At 40.9% G+C, this 15,514-nt stretch overlaps 1 protein-coding gene across 1 annotated transcript in view; it reads right to left on the minus strand.

Moving 5' to 3' along the window:
• Positions 1-502: 502 nt before the first annotated feature.
• The window catches only part of LOC134624504 (cytochrome P450 26B1), a 37,857-nt gene continuing 22,845 nt past the window's right edge, over positions 503-15,514 (minus strand). Inside the window, exons 3-7 of the mRNA XM_063469494.1 lie at positions 7,274-7,392; positions 6,883-7,039; positions 6,359-6,514; positions 4,409-4,693; positions 503-3,464 (exon numbers count right to left, since the gene is read on the minus strand). Coding sequence (XP_063325564.1) covers positions 3,072-3,464; positions 4,409-4,693; positions 6,359-6,514; positions 6,883-7,039; positions 7,274-7,392 — 1,110 coding nt within the window. The 3' untranslated portion in view covers positions 503-3,071. The remainder of the gene's footprint in view (positions 3,465-4,408; positions 4,694-6,358; positions 6,515-6,882; positions 7,040-7,273; positions 7,393-15,514) is intronic.

Here is a 15,514-nt window from a genome sequence, read left to right on the forward strand (position 1 = left end):
CCATAATTAATATCAAATAAAATGCAGTGATAATAAGTCTGAATAACAAAACAAATAATAATTATTACAGTAATCAAATCATCAATATTAACATTTTAAACACTGTTTACAATATAACTGAAATACATAACATTCTAAATACATCCAATATTTACCAAAGACCTTCTCATTTAGCCTAAAAACTCTAAATCTGTAATAGAATAAAAAATAGCATTTCAAATATCTTATAACAACAATATTAATTGTACAATAACATTAATATTAGGTTATTAGTTGATGTAAATAGCTGATTTTCCCCCATGGCTTGCTAATGAAAGGAATATTGTACAAATTAATATACACTATAACCTATTAATGCTCTTTCTGCTTTCACAAAATATTTTAATCAGCTAAATTGTATATATATATATATATATATATATATATATATATATATATATATATATATATATATATATATATACACATATATATATAAAGGAAAGAAATAGCAAATCTCACTCGATACAAACTATTGCAATCTAGAACTCTCAATTAGAAAATGTACACAAGAAAAGCAGCAAAACCAAAAACAAAAATATCTATGTTCATATTTTTTCATCATGACGAGATCAGTGGTGTGGTTGGCAGAAAGAGTGAACAACATCTGGCACAGGCAGGATCCATCTGGAATGTTAGTGGACAACAGGATGGTCCAATAAGATATCAAATTTTATTTAAAAATAAACAAAAAACTCTGAGTGCCACCCTGTCCTCCCCTAAAACCTCATTGGTCCTTCTCTCCCAAGCTCAAAACATAGAACTCTGTCTAAGGAGCTCAGAATGTCCCAAACAAGTCCCAGATTTCCGCTGTTAGAAGCTTTCCATATATGGGGAAAAAGAACTGGATGTTCCTTTCCAATTATGGAACACAAAAATCTGCAAGAGTTCTGATTGTGCAATCACCTCGAGCAATAAATCTCTTTCAGCTCATAAAGTTGCTTAAACCGTGGAATTCATTTTGTTTTTGCATTCTTAGTGTTGATTGGAGGAGCAGCAAGACAGAGCGTCAACTTTTCCGCAGAGCTCAAAATGGCCGCCCCAGGGAGCCGCGCAAATAAAAACAGCACACAAATAAACAAACGCAGAATGACAAAGCAACATTCAAGCAGCATGTATGTAGGACTTCTCTCCACCTCCGCCTTACCCTTCTTCTTTTTTTTCACTGCTCTCTCTCTCGGAGCAAGTCCTTAAAGTTACTTGTTTCCTTGTTAGCGGGACAAAGTGTCCACCCGAGAGAGAGTACAATCTCAATGCAACTTGGTAGTGTGGTATATAAAAAATAAAATAAAATCAAAGCACAGGTTCAGAGAATTTACAAAGCAGACCTGGACCATATTACTTTTGACTTGGATTCCATTGCTTTTATCTTGTGTGATGCCGAATGGGAATTCCTGTCGGTTGTTTGTGCTTCCACCAACAAAATTGTTTGCTTTGGGGGATGCAAAATGGTTGCAGAAGGGTAACATGTCAAGTAGAAAAAGAATTGCTGTTTGAAGTTGCTCACCCTCACCCCATGATTCATCTTCTTCTTTTTTCTTCTTTTTGATTTGGGCAGAAAACATCGATCCAGCTCTGAAGTTACGGCAGCGAGTAAGGGATAGTCCTGTTATGTGCAGTCATAGTTAAATATTAAAGAAGGCTTATCAGTTCTACACCATAGTGCCTAATCTGCACCTGAGTTTATTCACTTTTTAGATAATTGAGGATTTGTATATATGGGCAAGATTCTGACTTAATGCAGACGGGCAACCTGAAAAACAATCTCAAGGTTCAAAGTGGAATTAAGGAAGTAAGGCTTTCTTTGAGCTTCTCTTGAACTCAGTTCCCATTTTTAGGGCTTTTTAAGTGGAATGTTAGAGCCAGAAAGCACGTTGTCCTTCCAGCATGATTTTATTCTTTCAAGATATATCTCAAAGACTTTGAGGCTCCCTAGTTCCTCTCTTTACTGTGATTGCAGCTGTACTTTGCATTAAAATCCCCCCTCCCTCCTGGATAAAAGCTCTGCAGCTCTTAGCCTTTATATATGTGTTTCTTTGCGATGCTAGTACTTTGAGAAGCTTATTTTACTTTATGGTGCACGAGTGGAGGTAATATGGAAACTGTTAGAGGCAGATAGGAAAGGCAATGTTGCCATAAGAAACAAATTGCCCATTTACATCACTTCAGTGTGGTTTGAGCACTGCCCCTCAACTTAGCCGTCCAGCGTATCTTCCCCATTAAAATACATTCTTCATTGATACTCGACACTAATTAGCAGTACAAGTTTAAACCACTCAAAAGTATATACTGCATCATCATACAGTTAATGGTATAGAGCTAAAGTGATGCACAACCTGCTACCCAGTGTGCAACGATCCTTTAGGGTGCATCCGAGTGCTAGTAAAGAACTTGAATTGGAAAGAACCCAAAAAAAGCTACCACTACCATACACTAAAAAGACATGGATTAAATTTGGAGGGCACCACTAAGAAGGAAACGAAAAAGACTAAAGGATCATGAAACCTGAAATGTTTAAGTCTATATATCCATCTCTCTTACCCTGCTATACAACTGAAATGGTTCACTCATTTTTTGATTAAGCACAAGCATAAATGCTAGAATATCATATTTGTTCGTCCTTTACCCTGTTTCATCCATCTCACCTCCCATCAACAACTTTTCTACTCTTCATTTCACCAAAAGTACCACCACAGCTCTCTTTCTCCCTTTGTGCACTACCCACATTCTCTTTCAAATTATATTACACAGCTTTTTTTTGTTTTTTGTTTTCTTTTTTTTGTACATACTTTTTGTGTGTATAGTTCTTTGTATAGTATAGAACTCTAGAACTTTTTTTGGCAGCTTCTTTCTTTCTTAAAGGAAAGTCCAAATCATCAGCTGTAGCATAACATTAAGACTTCTCCTTCTTGGCTGAAAAAAAAGGCGGAAAGGAAAAGATAACTCTAAAATGTATTCCTTCCTTTCTCAAATCTTCTCCCTTACAAATCTGCTCTCCTACCCTACCCCCACTCATCAACTCCTCCACCCTTTTAAACTGTCGCTCCCAGGAGCTCTTCCGACTTGGCCATGATCTCATTTTGGTTGGAGTCCAATCCGTAGAATTTAACCTTCAGCCCATCGACCGGGTGGACAACGGGCACCGTGATCACGCGGGGGAAGTTCCGCGTAGCCAGCTCAAAGCGGCTGGTGCAAGCCAGCTCGATCGCCAGGATGCGAAGGAAGAGGGTGGCGAGCTGCTTTCCCAGACAGGACCTGACGCCGCCACCAAAAGGCAGATAGTGGAAGCGTCCTTCTTTGTCTTCACTCCGCTCCTGACTGAAGCGGTCGGGGTCAAAGGCATCCACATCTTTGAAGACGGCAGCAGTGTCGTGGGTGTCCCGAATGCTGTACATCACACTCCAGCCTTTGGGAATCTGGACTCCCTGGAGACAAAAGACCGGAATTCATAACAATGAACACACATGAAAATAATTGTTCAGTTAGCCACCATAAGCACATATGACCAATTAATTTGGATAACAATCTGATTTCTGTTGTTGTATCCCCAAGAAGTAATTGTGAACTTTTCTGCTAATATGTGTTCTTCCATATTCAAACCATCTTTTCTCTGTTCATACCAGAATACAGCAATATGAGAAGCATTTAGGGTCCTTGATCAATCCAGGAACCCATTGGAATAGAATAGAATAGAATAGAATAGAATAGAATAGAATAGCCCATTACTGTCATTGTACATGTACAATGGAAAGAGTCTGTTGATTTAACATCTGGCTGCAACACCCATTTTTTTCAGGTGTGCAGAGTATCCCGAAGACATGTCGGCTAGGACCTTCTTGTTCTATCCAGTGGTCATTGTTTATGAATGCAAATACATTAAAGAAGCAAATAAAGTCAAAATCATCATAAATAGTTTCATTGCTGAATACATCTGTGATGGTGATCAGGACATTGGAACACATTTTTTACCAAAATTTATTTCCATTGCCAGTGGTTCTCTTTTCTTTAAATACAGATAGCTATTTAAAGAGGTCCATCCTTGGTAAATTTCCTCTAAATCTCCCCTTCCCTCCTTTTGTGTGATCAGACTCTTGATACTCTTGTAATGATTCTTGTAGTGTCTGCAGGTTGTGTACCTACACCTACACCATTCATTTGAATGGTAACTCGATGATTCTTCTAGTTGAGTCTCTGACTTTTTGGGTAGATTTGATATGACAGAACTACCACTGCACAAAAATATAATGGGAAATGAAAGATGACATTGAGTAGCATTGATTTAAAAAAGAAAATTCATGTTAAGACAAGCATGCTGCACAACAAGAGGTACATGGAGATGTGAAGGATGTACTGTTCTAGGGACACTTACATCCAGTTCGAAGGTCTGCATGGCGGTTCGGTAGGCCCCAGAAACAGGAGTAAAGAGTCTCAGCACCTCCTTGATGACACAGTCCAGGTACTTCAGGCTGATAATGGTGTCGAGCCTCAGTTCTGCTTCTGGGCAGAGGCAGCCATTGTGAAGGAGACCCCTGGATCTCAGTTCCTCCCTCAGGCGCTCAAGGACTTGAGGGTGGCGGAGGAGCTGCATGATAAGGGAGGTGCTTGCGCTGGCAGTGGTGGCAAAGGCAGCAAAGATCAGCTCAATGGTTGATTCCTGTGGGTCAGCAAACAGATACGATGGTGTATTAGTGCGCTCCTTGGGTCTTGTTTGGTTAACAGTTTTGCAGAAAAACACATTTATCTTGCAACCCCTTGGAGGTCCCAAGCTCCCAGGGTATCAGTCGACCCTATACATTTTTCATCTTCTCCCATGGGGGAAAAAAGTTTTATGGGTTTATAGAATAGCAAACAGCTTTGAAACAGAGTTCCTATCACTATTTACAACAATAACTAGGAAAGTAAAGACTCATTCTTGCATGATCACAAGCATTCATTGAGTACTTGGCAGTACTGAGGGTGTATCAGTTGACTTGTCTTTACTTTGAGAGCAAGCCAACTATAGTCTCATTTCATCTCTGATTGGTTAATTACTTGTTGCTTTAATAAACAGTTTGCAGAGTGGAAATAAAGAAGGCTGAGGGTGGGCATCAGCCAAATGCTCAACCAGTAGTCTTTCATAGTCCTTTTGAGCTAGAAGTAAACACAGAAACTGCTTGTTTAACAGCGGCATGTAGGAATATTATTCTAAAAAATGTAAAATTGTTCTTTCCACTGAGTAAAAACAGAGCTATGTGCAAACTCAACCATAATTTGGGCACAAATCCATTACCCCACACCTCAAGCTTGCCATTTGTTTTGGAACAATGTTGGACCAAAAGAGAGAGAGAGGAGTCAAAAGCCAATACATAATAAAAGTATGTTGTTTTTAATTCCTGAAAAGTAGTGTGTTTGGAAATATGAAGGTAACATCCAATAACAAACTCAGTGTGCACTATGCTGGGCCCCTTAAGGCCTTAAGTCAGTGGAATGAATAATAGTGAGGTCCTCCTCGCATCTACCAGCATATATATATACATATATATATATATGTATATATATATATATACATATATATATAGATGTGTGTGTGTGTATGTGTGTGCATGTGTGTGTGTGTGTGTGTGTGTGTGTGTGTGTGTGTGTGCAGGTGTGTGTCTGTGTGTGCGTGCAGGTGTGTGTCTGTGTGTGCTATAAATGCATGCGTCAGAAAACTGCAGGAGAGAGCTTCAGCCTGGGCCTCTGCGACAGGGCCTCCCCAGTTCACTTTGTGTGTGTATTTAAATATTTGTGTGTGAGTGTGTGCGTACAGGAGGCCTCTTTCAGACCCCTAGCAGGGGGGGGGTGTTGACTTATTTTTGGCCCTGGACTTAACCCAGAAACCACAAAGTCCGAGAGAGAAGCAGAGAGTCGAGTTTCCACAGAATTCCTCTGAATTACTTTAATAGGTAAACAGAGGGTGTGCCTGACCATGAGTGTGTGTGTATGTGTGTGTTATGCTGTTCCTGTCAGCCGATAGGTATTAACGCAGCTCACTTTCATGTTTCACATTAGGGTGTGTATCATTATCCCCGTTCGGTACTTATGATCACTGGCTGATTTGTCAGAGAATTATGATGACTGTTTGTGTTTTCAGTCAGCCCAGACTGGTTCCTTTTGGCAGCTCTCTGCTAGGTAAACAGAGATTTCTATGTGTGTTTGCACCCATACGAATTAGTGTGTATCCACGTGCTTCTACATGCGATTGAGTGACTTCTTGTGGATCTGGCTTCTTTTCAGCGCATGCTTGCACTACCCTACCCTCTTTCCCAGGTGGCTGTTTTTTTGTGCTTAGGTATGTTACCTTGAGTTCTTGCATGGTGAGCTCGCTGCCATTCTCTTTGGCACTCTCCATTAGGACATCCAACGCGTCACTGTAATCTTTGCCTTGGGTGCACAGGGGCTTCTCCCTGATGGCTTTCTCTATGCTCTTCTGAAGGGTGTCTCGTGCACGGATACCCTGCAACAATGCACAAATTAAGTCCTTTTACCCTTAAAATGTCCTCTTTGATGCAAATTCAGTTTAGCTGAGCAACAAGCACCCCAAAATGCTTTGTATTGTAAGGTAAAGATCCTACAATATTAGAAAGAAACCTAAACAGTTGCACAACACCCTATGAGCAAACACTTGATGACAGTAGGAAAGAAAAACTCCCTTTTAACAGGAAGTACCGTCGAACAGAACCAGGCTCAGGGAGGTGCAGCCATCTGCAGTGACCAGTTGGGAAAACACTTCTTAATTTTATTTTTGGGAACATTAAGTTTTAAAAAGATATACTAAGATCCAAAAATACCAATGAGAAGGAAGTGGTCATATGGTACACTTACCCTTCTGTAGCCACTAAATGGCAGGTCTATGGGCAGACTGAAGAGGTTGTTAACAAAGTCCTGGAAGGTTGAGAACAAATGCTTCATTTCCTCCTCTGTCACCCTGAAGCCCAGCAGCACCCTGACAGCCATGGTGAAGGACAGCCTCTGGCTCTCCCTGCAGAAAAATGACAGATGAATAATATTAATTTAGTAGCCCATTGAAGCAGCCTGTGTTTTTGAACTCTTGTATATGTATTTCTACCACTGCTGATAACGACTGTGTTGTCAGCGATACTCATCATAAATACCTTTCTACCTGCATTCACCTAGGATAGGAGCGCTGTTTTAGTCTTGCTCCCAGATTTTAGCTACATTAACAACTGTCTCCACTGTCCTTCCCTGGCCGTACCTGTAGACGTTGATGGGCTCAGGCGTAGAGCTCCACACTCTGAGACTCTCCTGGATGACCTGCTGGATTTTAGGGAGGTACGACTCCAAGGCCTCATGGCTGAACACTTTGGCAAACACCTGGAGAGACAGAGAAATGAGCAAATAACATCAGTCTCAAATGCAGAATGCAACAGCGCCCAGCTGTTGGAGAAGTGCAAGTCAAAACAGAGGACAAAAGTCCACAGATTATATGTTGTAATCCCCTCGGTAAATCCTGACTGACAGGTATGTGAAAAGACAACAGGAAGCACAAGTTTATTCTGCAGTAATGCTGGTATTCACTGGGAATTTATTGGGGTATTTTGTGTCTGTCTCTTGGTTTGCAGGGCATCTGAAAAATGTGCACTTTACAAGTGAAATTTGGTACAAAGTTCCACAGTTGACCATGAAAGAGACAACTGGTTTTTGGTAAAGGATAAAACTTCTGGCTGTATTTTTGTAGCCATTGTCTTGGCCTCTCATATTTCTCTAAATTGTCTAATCATTGATCTCCTTCTCTCTTCTAAATTCTACCTAGGCTGGACTTTCCATCACATGTTCATTCTTTTTTTCATTTTCTATGATTCCCATTCCTTATTTATCCCCAAGTTCTCCCTCTCTCTGTCTCTCCCCCCTTATTGCTCTCGCTTGGTCTTTACAGAGACTTATACATTGTGGAGGTTTTTCCCCTGTAGTCAGCAGAACTAGAATGACAGACAGAAAGAGCACGAACAGAAAGAGGGGGAAGAGCTAAGTTCTTTCCTGGCTGCGCAGAGTATTTCTTAGTATGAATCAGTCACCAGTCGTCAGTGTTGTTTGGACAAATAACATTCCATCAGATTTAAAGTGCAAAACTGCCCATGAAAGAGTCTTGGGAATGATTTAGAAGTGGAGAACACTGAAGAGGAGAAAAAAGAGAGGGAAATGAACTAGAATAGAGCTTTTATATTAAAATGAATCAGCTACCCATGCTTAGCTTTATTTGAACTAAAAAGTTTCTTGTTCCTTTAACAGTCGGACATTTTCCTAATTATGTAGATGAGTGAAGAAGAAAAAACAAAGTTAGAACCAGATGAACTGTAGCTGTTACCAGCCTTCATTATTTTCTCAAAACACTGATGTTCACAGGCAGCTACAAAAATGTATCTCTTCTTAATAGCTGTACACAGTTACTATTTTTAATATTGTTCCCTAATCTAACCAAGGCATGGCTGACTTGTTGGGGCTTTTTATCCTTTACATCCACTGATGCAAGTAACTAAAGTGGACACTTCAAACATATTTGGAGTATTTTAAAGCAAATATTGTTTGTTTGTCCAACATGTTTGTGCTCTATTATTTTTTTATACTATATAAAAATACTAATAAAAAAAATACTACTAATAATAAAAATAATAATGAAACAGTGTTCTGCCTAGTAGTAACTAACTGTGTCTATGCACTCAACAATCACACCTGGCTCCAAAACAAGACAGTGATATTAGAATGGTCACACTGAGACTTCAAAAAAAGACTGTCATCTATTTCATTTGGACCGCCCTCTAATCAATACATCTTATAGGTTTAATGAATCAGAAATCAAAGCTGAATGAGCTGAGTTTCCATTAGAAGTGGAAAACTTCTAATAAATAGTGGTCATTGAAGCCTTACAGTTGTTCTGGAAATGTCTCCAATCCAGCAGACGTAAAGTGGCTTTTTATTATTTTTTAATGGCTTTCGTTTTTATTATCTAAAATACACATACAAACTCCCAACTGCTACTTGTCTGTGGTTTTTCTCTGCTTTATTTAATCACTGTGGTTTCTTTTTATGACTTTCTCGTTTATTAGACCCTGCAGAGAAACTAATCTATGCTAAAAATCCTGTAGAGGTATTGTTTCTAATAGCAGCATGTTGTAAAAAATATATATATGCTTACTCTCTTTGATAATGGCTTTTGTCTGCAATCATCCTTAATTCGTTACCACCTGAAAGCTGATGAGGAGTAACCCTTGAAACTCTTTTCTTAACTGAGTGGTTTCTGTCATATTTCAGGGCTGCTTACATACAAAATGACTGGTTGTTCATCAAAACTTGGTGAGGTTGGTCTCTGCCTATGCAGCTGTCCTTGGAGAAACCCGGAAGCTATTCTAATGGTGGTCAAACCACGTCTTTATTGATATTGTGAAGTGTCAAAACTCATCATTAAGGGTACAGGGGAGGCTGTCAAATGTTGTCTGTATGCCGGAAAGAGGGGTTTTTTTAAGTATAACAGTATATGCTCGTAAAATCTGTATTGTGTCCAGATTCTTTGCTTTACTGAAATATGCACAAACAAAGTGCCTTTATTGTTTATTTTGGAATATATTTCCCATATGTTAACACACCGGAGGAGCCAGTGGAGTGTTTCTGCTTCTCTTCATTGACTTATTGAGAGGGAAGAAAGCAGCTTCTAGTGGGATCTGAACCAAGGCCAGAGAGGGTACATGTGGTTCTTGAGGTTGATGTTTCAGCCACCAAAACATCAGTTGGGCGCTCATACTCTTATTTTGCTCTCTACTTCATTTCCCTCTTATTTTCTCCTGCTCTTCTCATTCCTCCAAAGCCTGCTTCCCTCCCTACGCCCCCCTGAAAATGAATGAACAATAGTCCACTGAGCTGGTGCCGAGTGCACGAGTGCGTGCATGCATTACATGTGCGCACTGTACGGGTACATACGTATGTGCTGTGCGTTAGGGAGTGGTTAGTGCAGATCACAGAGCCCTCTAAGACCTTAGTAGCACTACATTTCCTCTGCTGCCGCACCCTGGGGCTGCTGGTCACAGATCAGCTTACACGACCTGCTGCCCAACCCCAACCACAGGAGATTACACACAATATCTGAACTCAAAAGAGCCTGAGATACTGAAACACTGACTGCAGTGACGTCTTTTGTTCGTCTGGAAGACAGTATGCTAGTTTGAGGGCTGTCAATGTTGGATTAATCAGTCATTTGTTTGTCTGTTGCCCAGGAAACAGTGGACACCGCTGATTGGATTTGGATGAAATTCCAAGGATTGCGCATCTTTAAACTGCTTTCCACTCTTTTCATAATGACATTGATTGTCCCGTGAGGGTTGCTGAAGTTGCGTGGTAATACAGGGTTGTGGATTGCCCCCACCTCTACCTCAGCCTGTTCCCATTCCCATGGTGTCAAACGCTGCCAAAGTCAAATTTGTCAAAGCTGTCAGTGTCTGAGAGACACTTGGCTCTGTCAGTGCAACGCACCAATCATGGCGATAATGAGACGAGTGTTACGCACGTATCAATGCTTGTTCAAGACAACTCGGTGTCACATTGAGTGCCATGTACCCTGCTTATGTGCAGGGCTGCTGTTGTGAAGGGGCATATTAAAACAGAGCCATTTTGTCTTACATCTAACAAAGTCCTTTTTGTGCCTAAACCTAACCAATCAGTGAATGAAAACAGAGCAAAACAAATAACAAAACACAAAGCTCCCCAAGGGGATGCAACAGTCTCCTGGCTGGCAGCTTTGTGCCTTAAACTTCCACCAGCCCTCATCATGTCTCCTCATGCTGAGGTTTTGCTTATAAAAACTAGGTTGTTAGTTTTGAGCATACCTTCAGATAAGAATGTGTTTTCCTTCCTATGTGCTGTTTTTTAAAGTTTGGTTAAGTTTGGTATGTACTGTACAGGATACTGCTAAAATGTCACTCTACATCTGTGGGACTACATATCCAACATTACCTTTGCGTCATTATATAATCAGTCTTTATATTGGGGTCTTTGCCAGTAAATTAGATGGCCAGTTGGTTGGCTTATTAGTCCAGTTTTTCACTTTGAAGGTTTCTCATGTTGTAGTTAAGTGGTGGAAATGAGCTTTCTCTGAAGGTTGACTGGGCTCAGCCTTTGAGATAGGGTGAGAAGTTCAAGCATTTGGGAGGGACTCTCGTAGAGCTGCTCCTCATCCACATTGAAAGGAATAAGTTGAGGTGGTTCAGGCATCTGATTAAGATACCTCCCGGACACCTCCTGGTAAGACGAGGTTTTCCAAATATGCCCTACCAGGATGAGGCCCCAGGTAGGACCAGGACACACTAGAGAGATTACATCTCTGAGCTGTCCTGGAAATATCTTAATGTAGAGAAGTATGGATGGATACGACCACAGTTTACAATTTAAACATCACATTGCGCTCAGTCAGTCTGAAAGCTAAAGTCTGACACCTTAAAGAATATGAAAAGTGTTGACTGAGAGTCGGAGATCAAATAATTTTCCAATAACCTTCAACGCTACCCGAAATCTCGTTGCAACCAGTGGAATCTCCCTCTGCTGGCCGTTCAAAAGAATTCAGGTTTAAGGAACTTTTTAAATCAAGAAGCTCCATTTATCTTTTATATACAATATCCAGTACATGCAACGCAAATATGTTTGTGAATCATCATGAAAAATCTGCAATAACAACCATGCAAACACACACACACACACACCAAGCAGAGACTGAACGCCAGAAACACTAGTTAGGCCAAATAAGGCTGTGTAACATTGTGAATTTAGCCATTTAACCCGTCTGCACTGGATTATGCATAATTGGTCAATCTGGTTGAGAACTTTGTCTCTTCCAACACACACACACACACACACACACACACACACACACACACACACACTTTTAAGTACAGACAGAGCAGAAAGGTTGAGCTACTGTAGGACCCGTGAGTCAGGCAGTCAGTGTGTGAGCAGGCAGACGGGAGACTCTGAAAGGTAACTACAGGTCAGACAAACACACACATGTTGAGAAACACACGCACACACAGTTTCTCTGGCTGCCAATCAAACACAGTTTTTTATGTAGTGTCACTCTGGGACGTTCCAAGTTCCACACAAGACGGGAGTTTGTGTGTGTGTGTGTTTTAGTGGGGGATTGTTCAATACAACAGTCATTTTGCTGCACCACAAAAACGTGACTGTCTTCTGTAGCCTGCAGCGCAAAGACACATGCTTAAAGACACACTCACTCCTGTGCTCTCTCTCTCTCACACACACACAGATATAGTCAGACACACACTCGCACACAGACACAGTTGTCCTAATAACGTCCATATGTCTTAAATTATGTGAAAGTGCTGCGAGCTGCTGGTTCCACAGACATGTAAAGACTCCTTTATTCTTTTCTCTGCCCTCCTTTCCCTCCCTCTTTCTCTCTCTCTCTGCTCCCACCTCTTCCTGGCTCTCCCTGCCCCTTCATCCATCCTTTTTTTCTAAACCGTACTTTTTATTCCTTTTTACTCATTTCTCTTACTTACAAAAGCAGTCCCTGTGTTTTTCCCTGCTTCTATTGTCACGTTGAATCACAAAGTGATTGCTTTGCTGATGAGGGTTAAGGTCAATATTAAGCTTAATATTTCACCCCGTCATTTACTTTTAGGAGGAAGGCACGCAATAAATTTAACTTTTAATTTTTTAACAGAATTTGGAAATATAGAGCGGAAAAACTAACAGCAGTGCACATGTTTAACGTGCAGCTACAACACTGTATTCAGGAACACATCTCTATCTAATTCAGGGTAATGGGGTGGCTGGAGCCCCTCACAGCTGTCACTGGGTGGAAGTCAGGGTACACGCTGGTTACACAAAGAGATTCACACCTTCAGCCGATTTAGAATCACAGATGAATCCAACATACACGTCTTGGACTGTGGGTGGAAGCTATCCTGCAGGAAACCACGCAGGCACAAGGAGAAAACGCAAACTCCACACAGAAGAAGCTCCTAGACTCAAACCCAGGACCTTCTTGCTGTGTTGCAATAGCTCTAACCATTGTACCACTGTGCTACTGTGTATTCATGTCAAGTAATAACAAGCTTTAATGCTGGACTGCTGGATTTTTACTTTCTGGGTATTATTGAGTATTACTTTTCTCAAAGCTAAATAATCTTCCTCGCGTGCAGTATTTCTAAGACAGTGTGGTACTGTACTGATTTTAAACTTCCACTGGATCTTTAAAAAATATGTATATACACTTTTGGAATTTCTAAGAGGGCCATGTTGCACCCCATCTGCACTATATACAGCAATTTCTTCAGGCAACAAGAGGATAAAGTGTAAATTTGATCTTAGCAATGATAAAACCTGGAATAAGAAAAAAGGGACGCACAGAGTGGGCTTCACCTCAGTCCCACTTTGCAGTGCCCTCTACTGGTGATGAGCAGAAGCACAGGAGGCTGAGACAAACATACAAGGGCTCCATGCAAAGAATTATCACCATCGCAGCACTTTCACAGACATCACATCTCTCTGATTTCACTGTACGCTTATTTAAAGCAAGCGTTTATGGAGTTCCTCGAGAAAACCCCGGCAGCAACCGAGAAAAGGTGTCAGATCGAGTCAGATTCTTGTCCATTCTTCTCTCTACATCTCTATTTTTTCTTTTTCCAAGTTGTGTTTTTCCTAAATGTAAGGATTGGGCAATGTTTCCAAAAGAAAGAATAACAAGGGGGGAAGGAAAATGTGGAGAAAAACGGGAAAAGAAAGGGATGGTATGAGGGAATGTGCGGGCGGCTGTGGGCTTAAATTGAAGAAGTGAGAAGTATTTCGTGAAGCTGAAAATAAAAGTAGTGGCTGCCACAGTCAACAGAGTGTTTGCACAGTGTTGTTCCATCATAGAGGGAAACATTTCCACTGAGAGCCAAGTAGGACTCTCTAAAGAAGCATGTTTATAACCGTAGCCTGCTTCTTTAATTTAGCCCAAACCAGCTGCCTCTCCCTGACCCGGAGGTTTCTTTCTGTTTAAATAGGAGTTTTTCCTTCCCACTGTCACCAAGTTCTTGCTTATAGGGGCGTTACCTGATTGTTGGGGTTTTGTCTGTATTACTCTGCGGTCTTTACCTTACAATATGAAGCACCTTGAGGAAACTGCTGTTATGATTTGGTCAATATAAATAGAACCAAATTGAACTGAATTTAAAACACTGATGAATGCAGTGTGTCCAAAAAAAGGGTGAGAAAGTGGTCAAAGCTAGCAAATTGTGTAGCATCTTCCCTGATGTGACAGAGGAGACCAAAAACAGAGTTACAACCTCTAATTATTGAACTTCAATTTTTTTAAAGCTGGAAATAAAAGAGATATATCTCTAAACTCTGATTTTTGATTCTGGCCCAGGAGTCATTAACCTAATCGAATACCTTCGTGGAGTTTAAGCAGTCTTGCTGTGCCTCTAGTGTTTGCACAGATCTGAAAAAGACATATTTCATTGGAAAGTCTGATGTCTGCATGAGCACAAACACTACGCTCAAACCCATCCAGTTGTTCATCCAGCAGGAGCAAAGATCTTAGCATACACGACTAAAACCCACCAAAATAAAAAAGTCCTTCAGTTCGCAGCAGAAATGCAAACGGTATGTTCGATGTTGTTTTCAGTCAAGGATGATGTGTAAGTCCTGCCTGCCCTTGTTAGGCTCTGATTGGCCCGTAGTGGAAAACCAGTCTACTGTGGTTCTTTGATGGAGTTAGTTTCCTAGCTTAACACGGGGTTATATGGAAACTGGCTGGCTCTGTTGATCCACCAAAAAGGCTAATGTGCTGTGTGCAGATTGTTTTTCCATATGAAAACCACAGACACACACACAGAGGAGACGCTCTGGTCCAGCTGGTCAGACAGTAAACCAGTTTCTTATTTTTCTCTCAGCTGATGGTGTTTCGCTTCTTTCTGTTGACTTAGCTTTATTATCCAGAAAAACAGGAGGGAGCCCGCACACACACACACACACACACACACACACACACACACTCTTGTTTAAGCTGCTGAAAAATGGCCAGCTGACCTCTGGCTCTCCTTATAATATCATTCATTCTGTCGGCCCTCCTTATATTGAAGTGATGTGTCTGTAAATCCCACAGCAAGCAGAAAGTCAAAGTGTAAACACGCGTACCTCTGAAGGACCCTGTAAGCCACCCGCCTCTCTGCACCTGCCACAAGCTCAGTCTATTGGTTTTCTGATGGCTCTTTAAACCTACACATGTTCACTAGCAGCGCTCTCGGAGTCTTTCTAGTTCTGTATCTGCAACAAGGTTTAAACAATCACATAAAAGGGTGTTGTTTTTAGGGGGGTAGCTGCTAAATGATGACTTAAGTGCTTATATATACATATATATTTATCTAGCTAGAAAGTGACTAACTTGGCAGCAGTGGTGGGTACTGATCCATGATGGGATTGGTCGGCACTGAAGCTAAGACGATGT

Source organism: Pelmatolapia mariae, linkage group LG3_W (genome assembly GCF_036321145.2).
Source record: "Pelmatolapia mariae isolate MD_Pm_ZW linkage group LG3_W, Pm_UMD_F_2, whole genome shotgun sequence".
Lineage (NCBI taxonomy): Eukaryota > Metazoa > Chordata > Actinopteri > Cichliformes > Cichlidae > Pelmatolapia > Pelmatolapia mariae.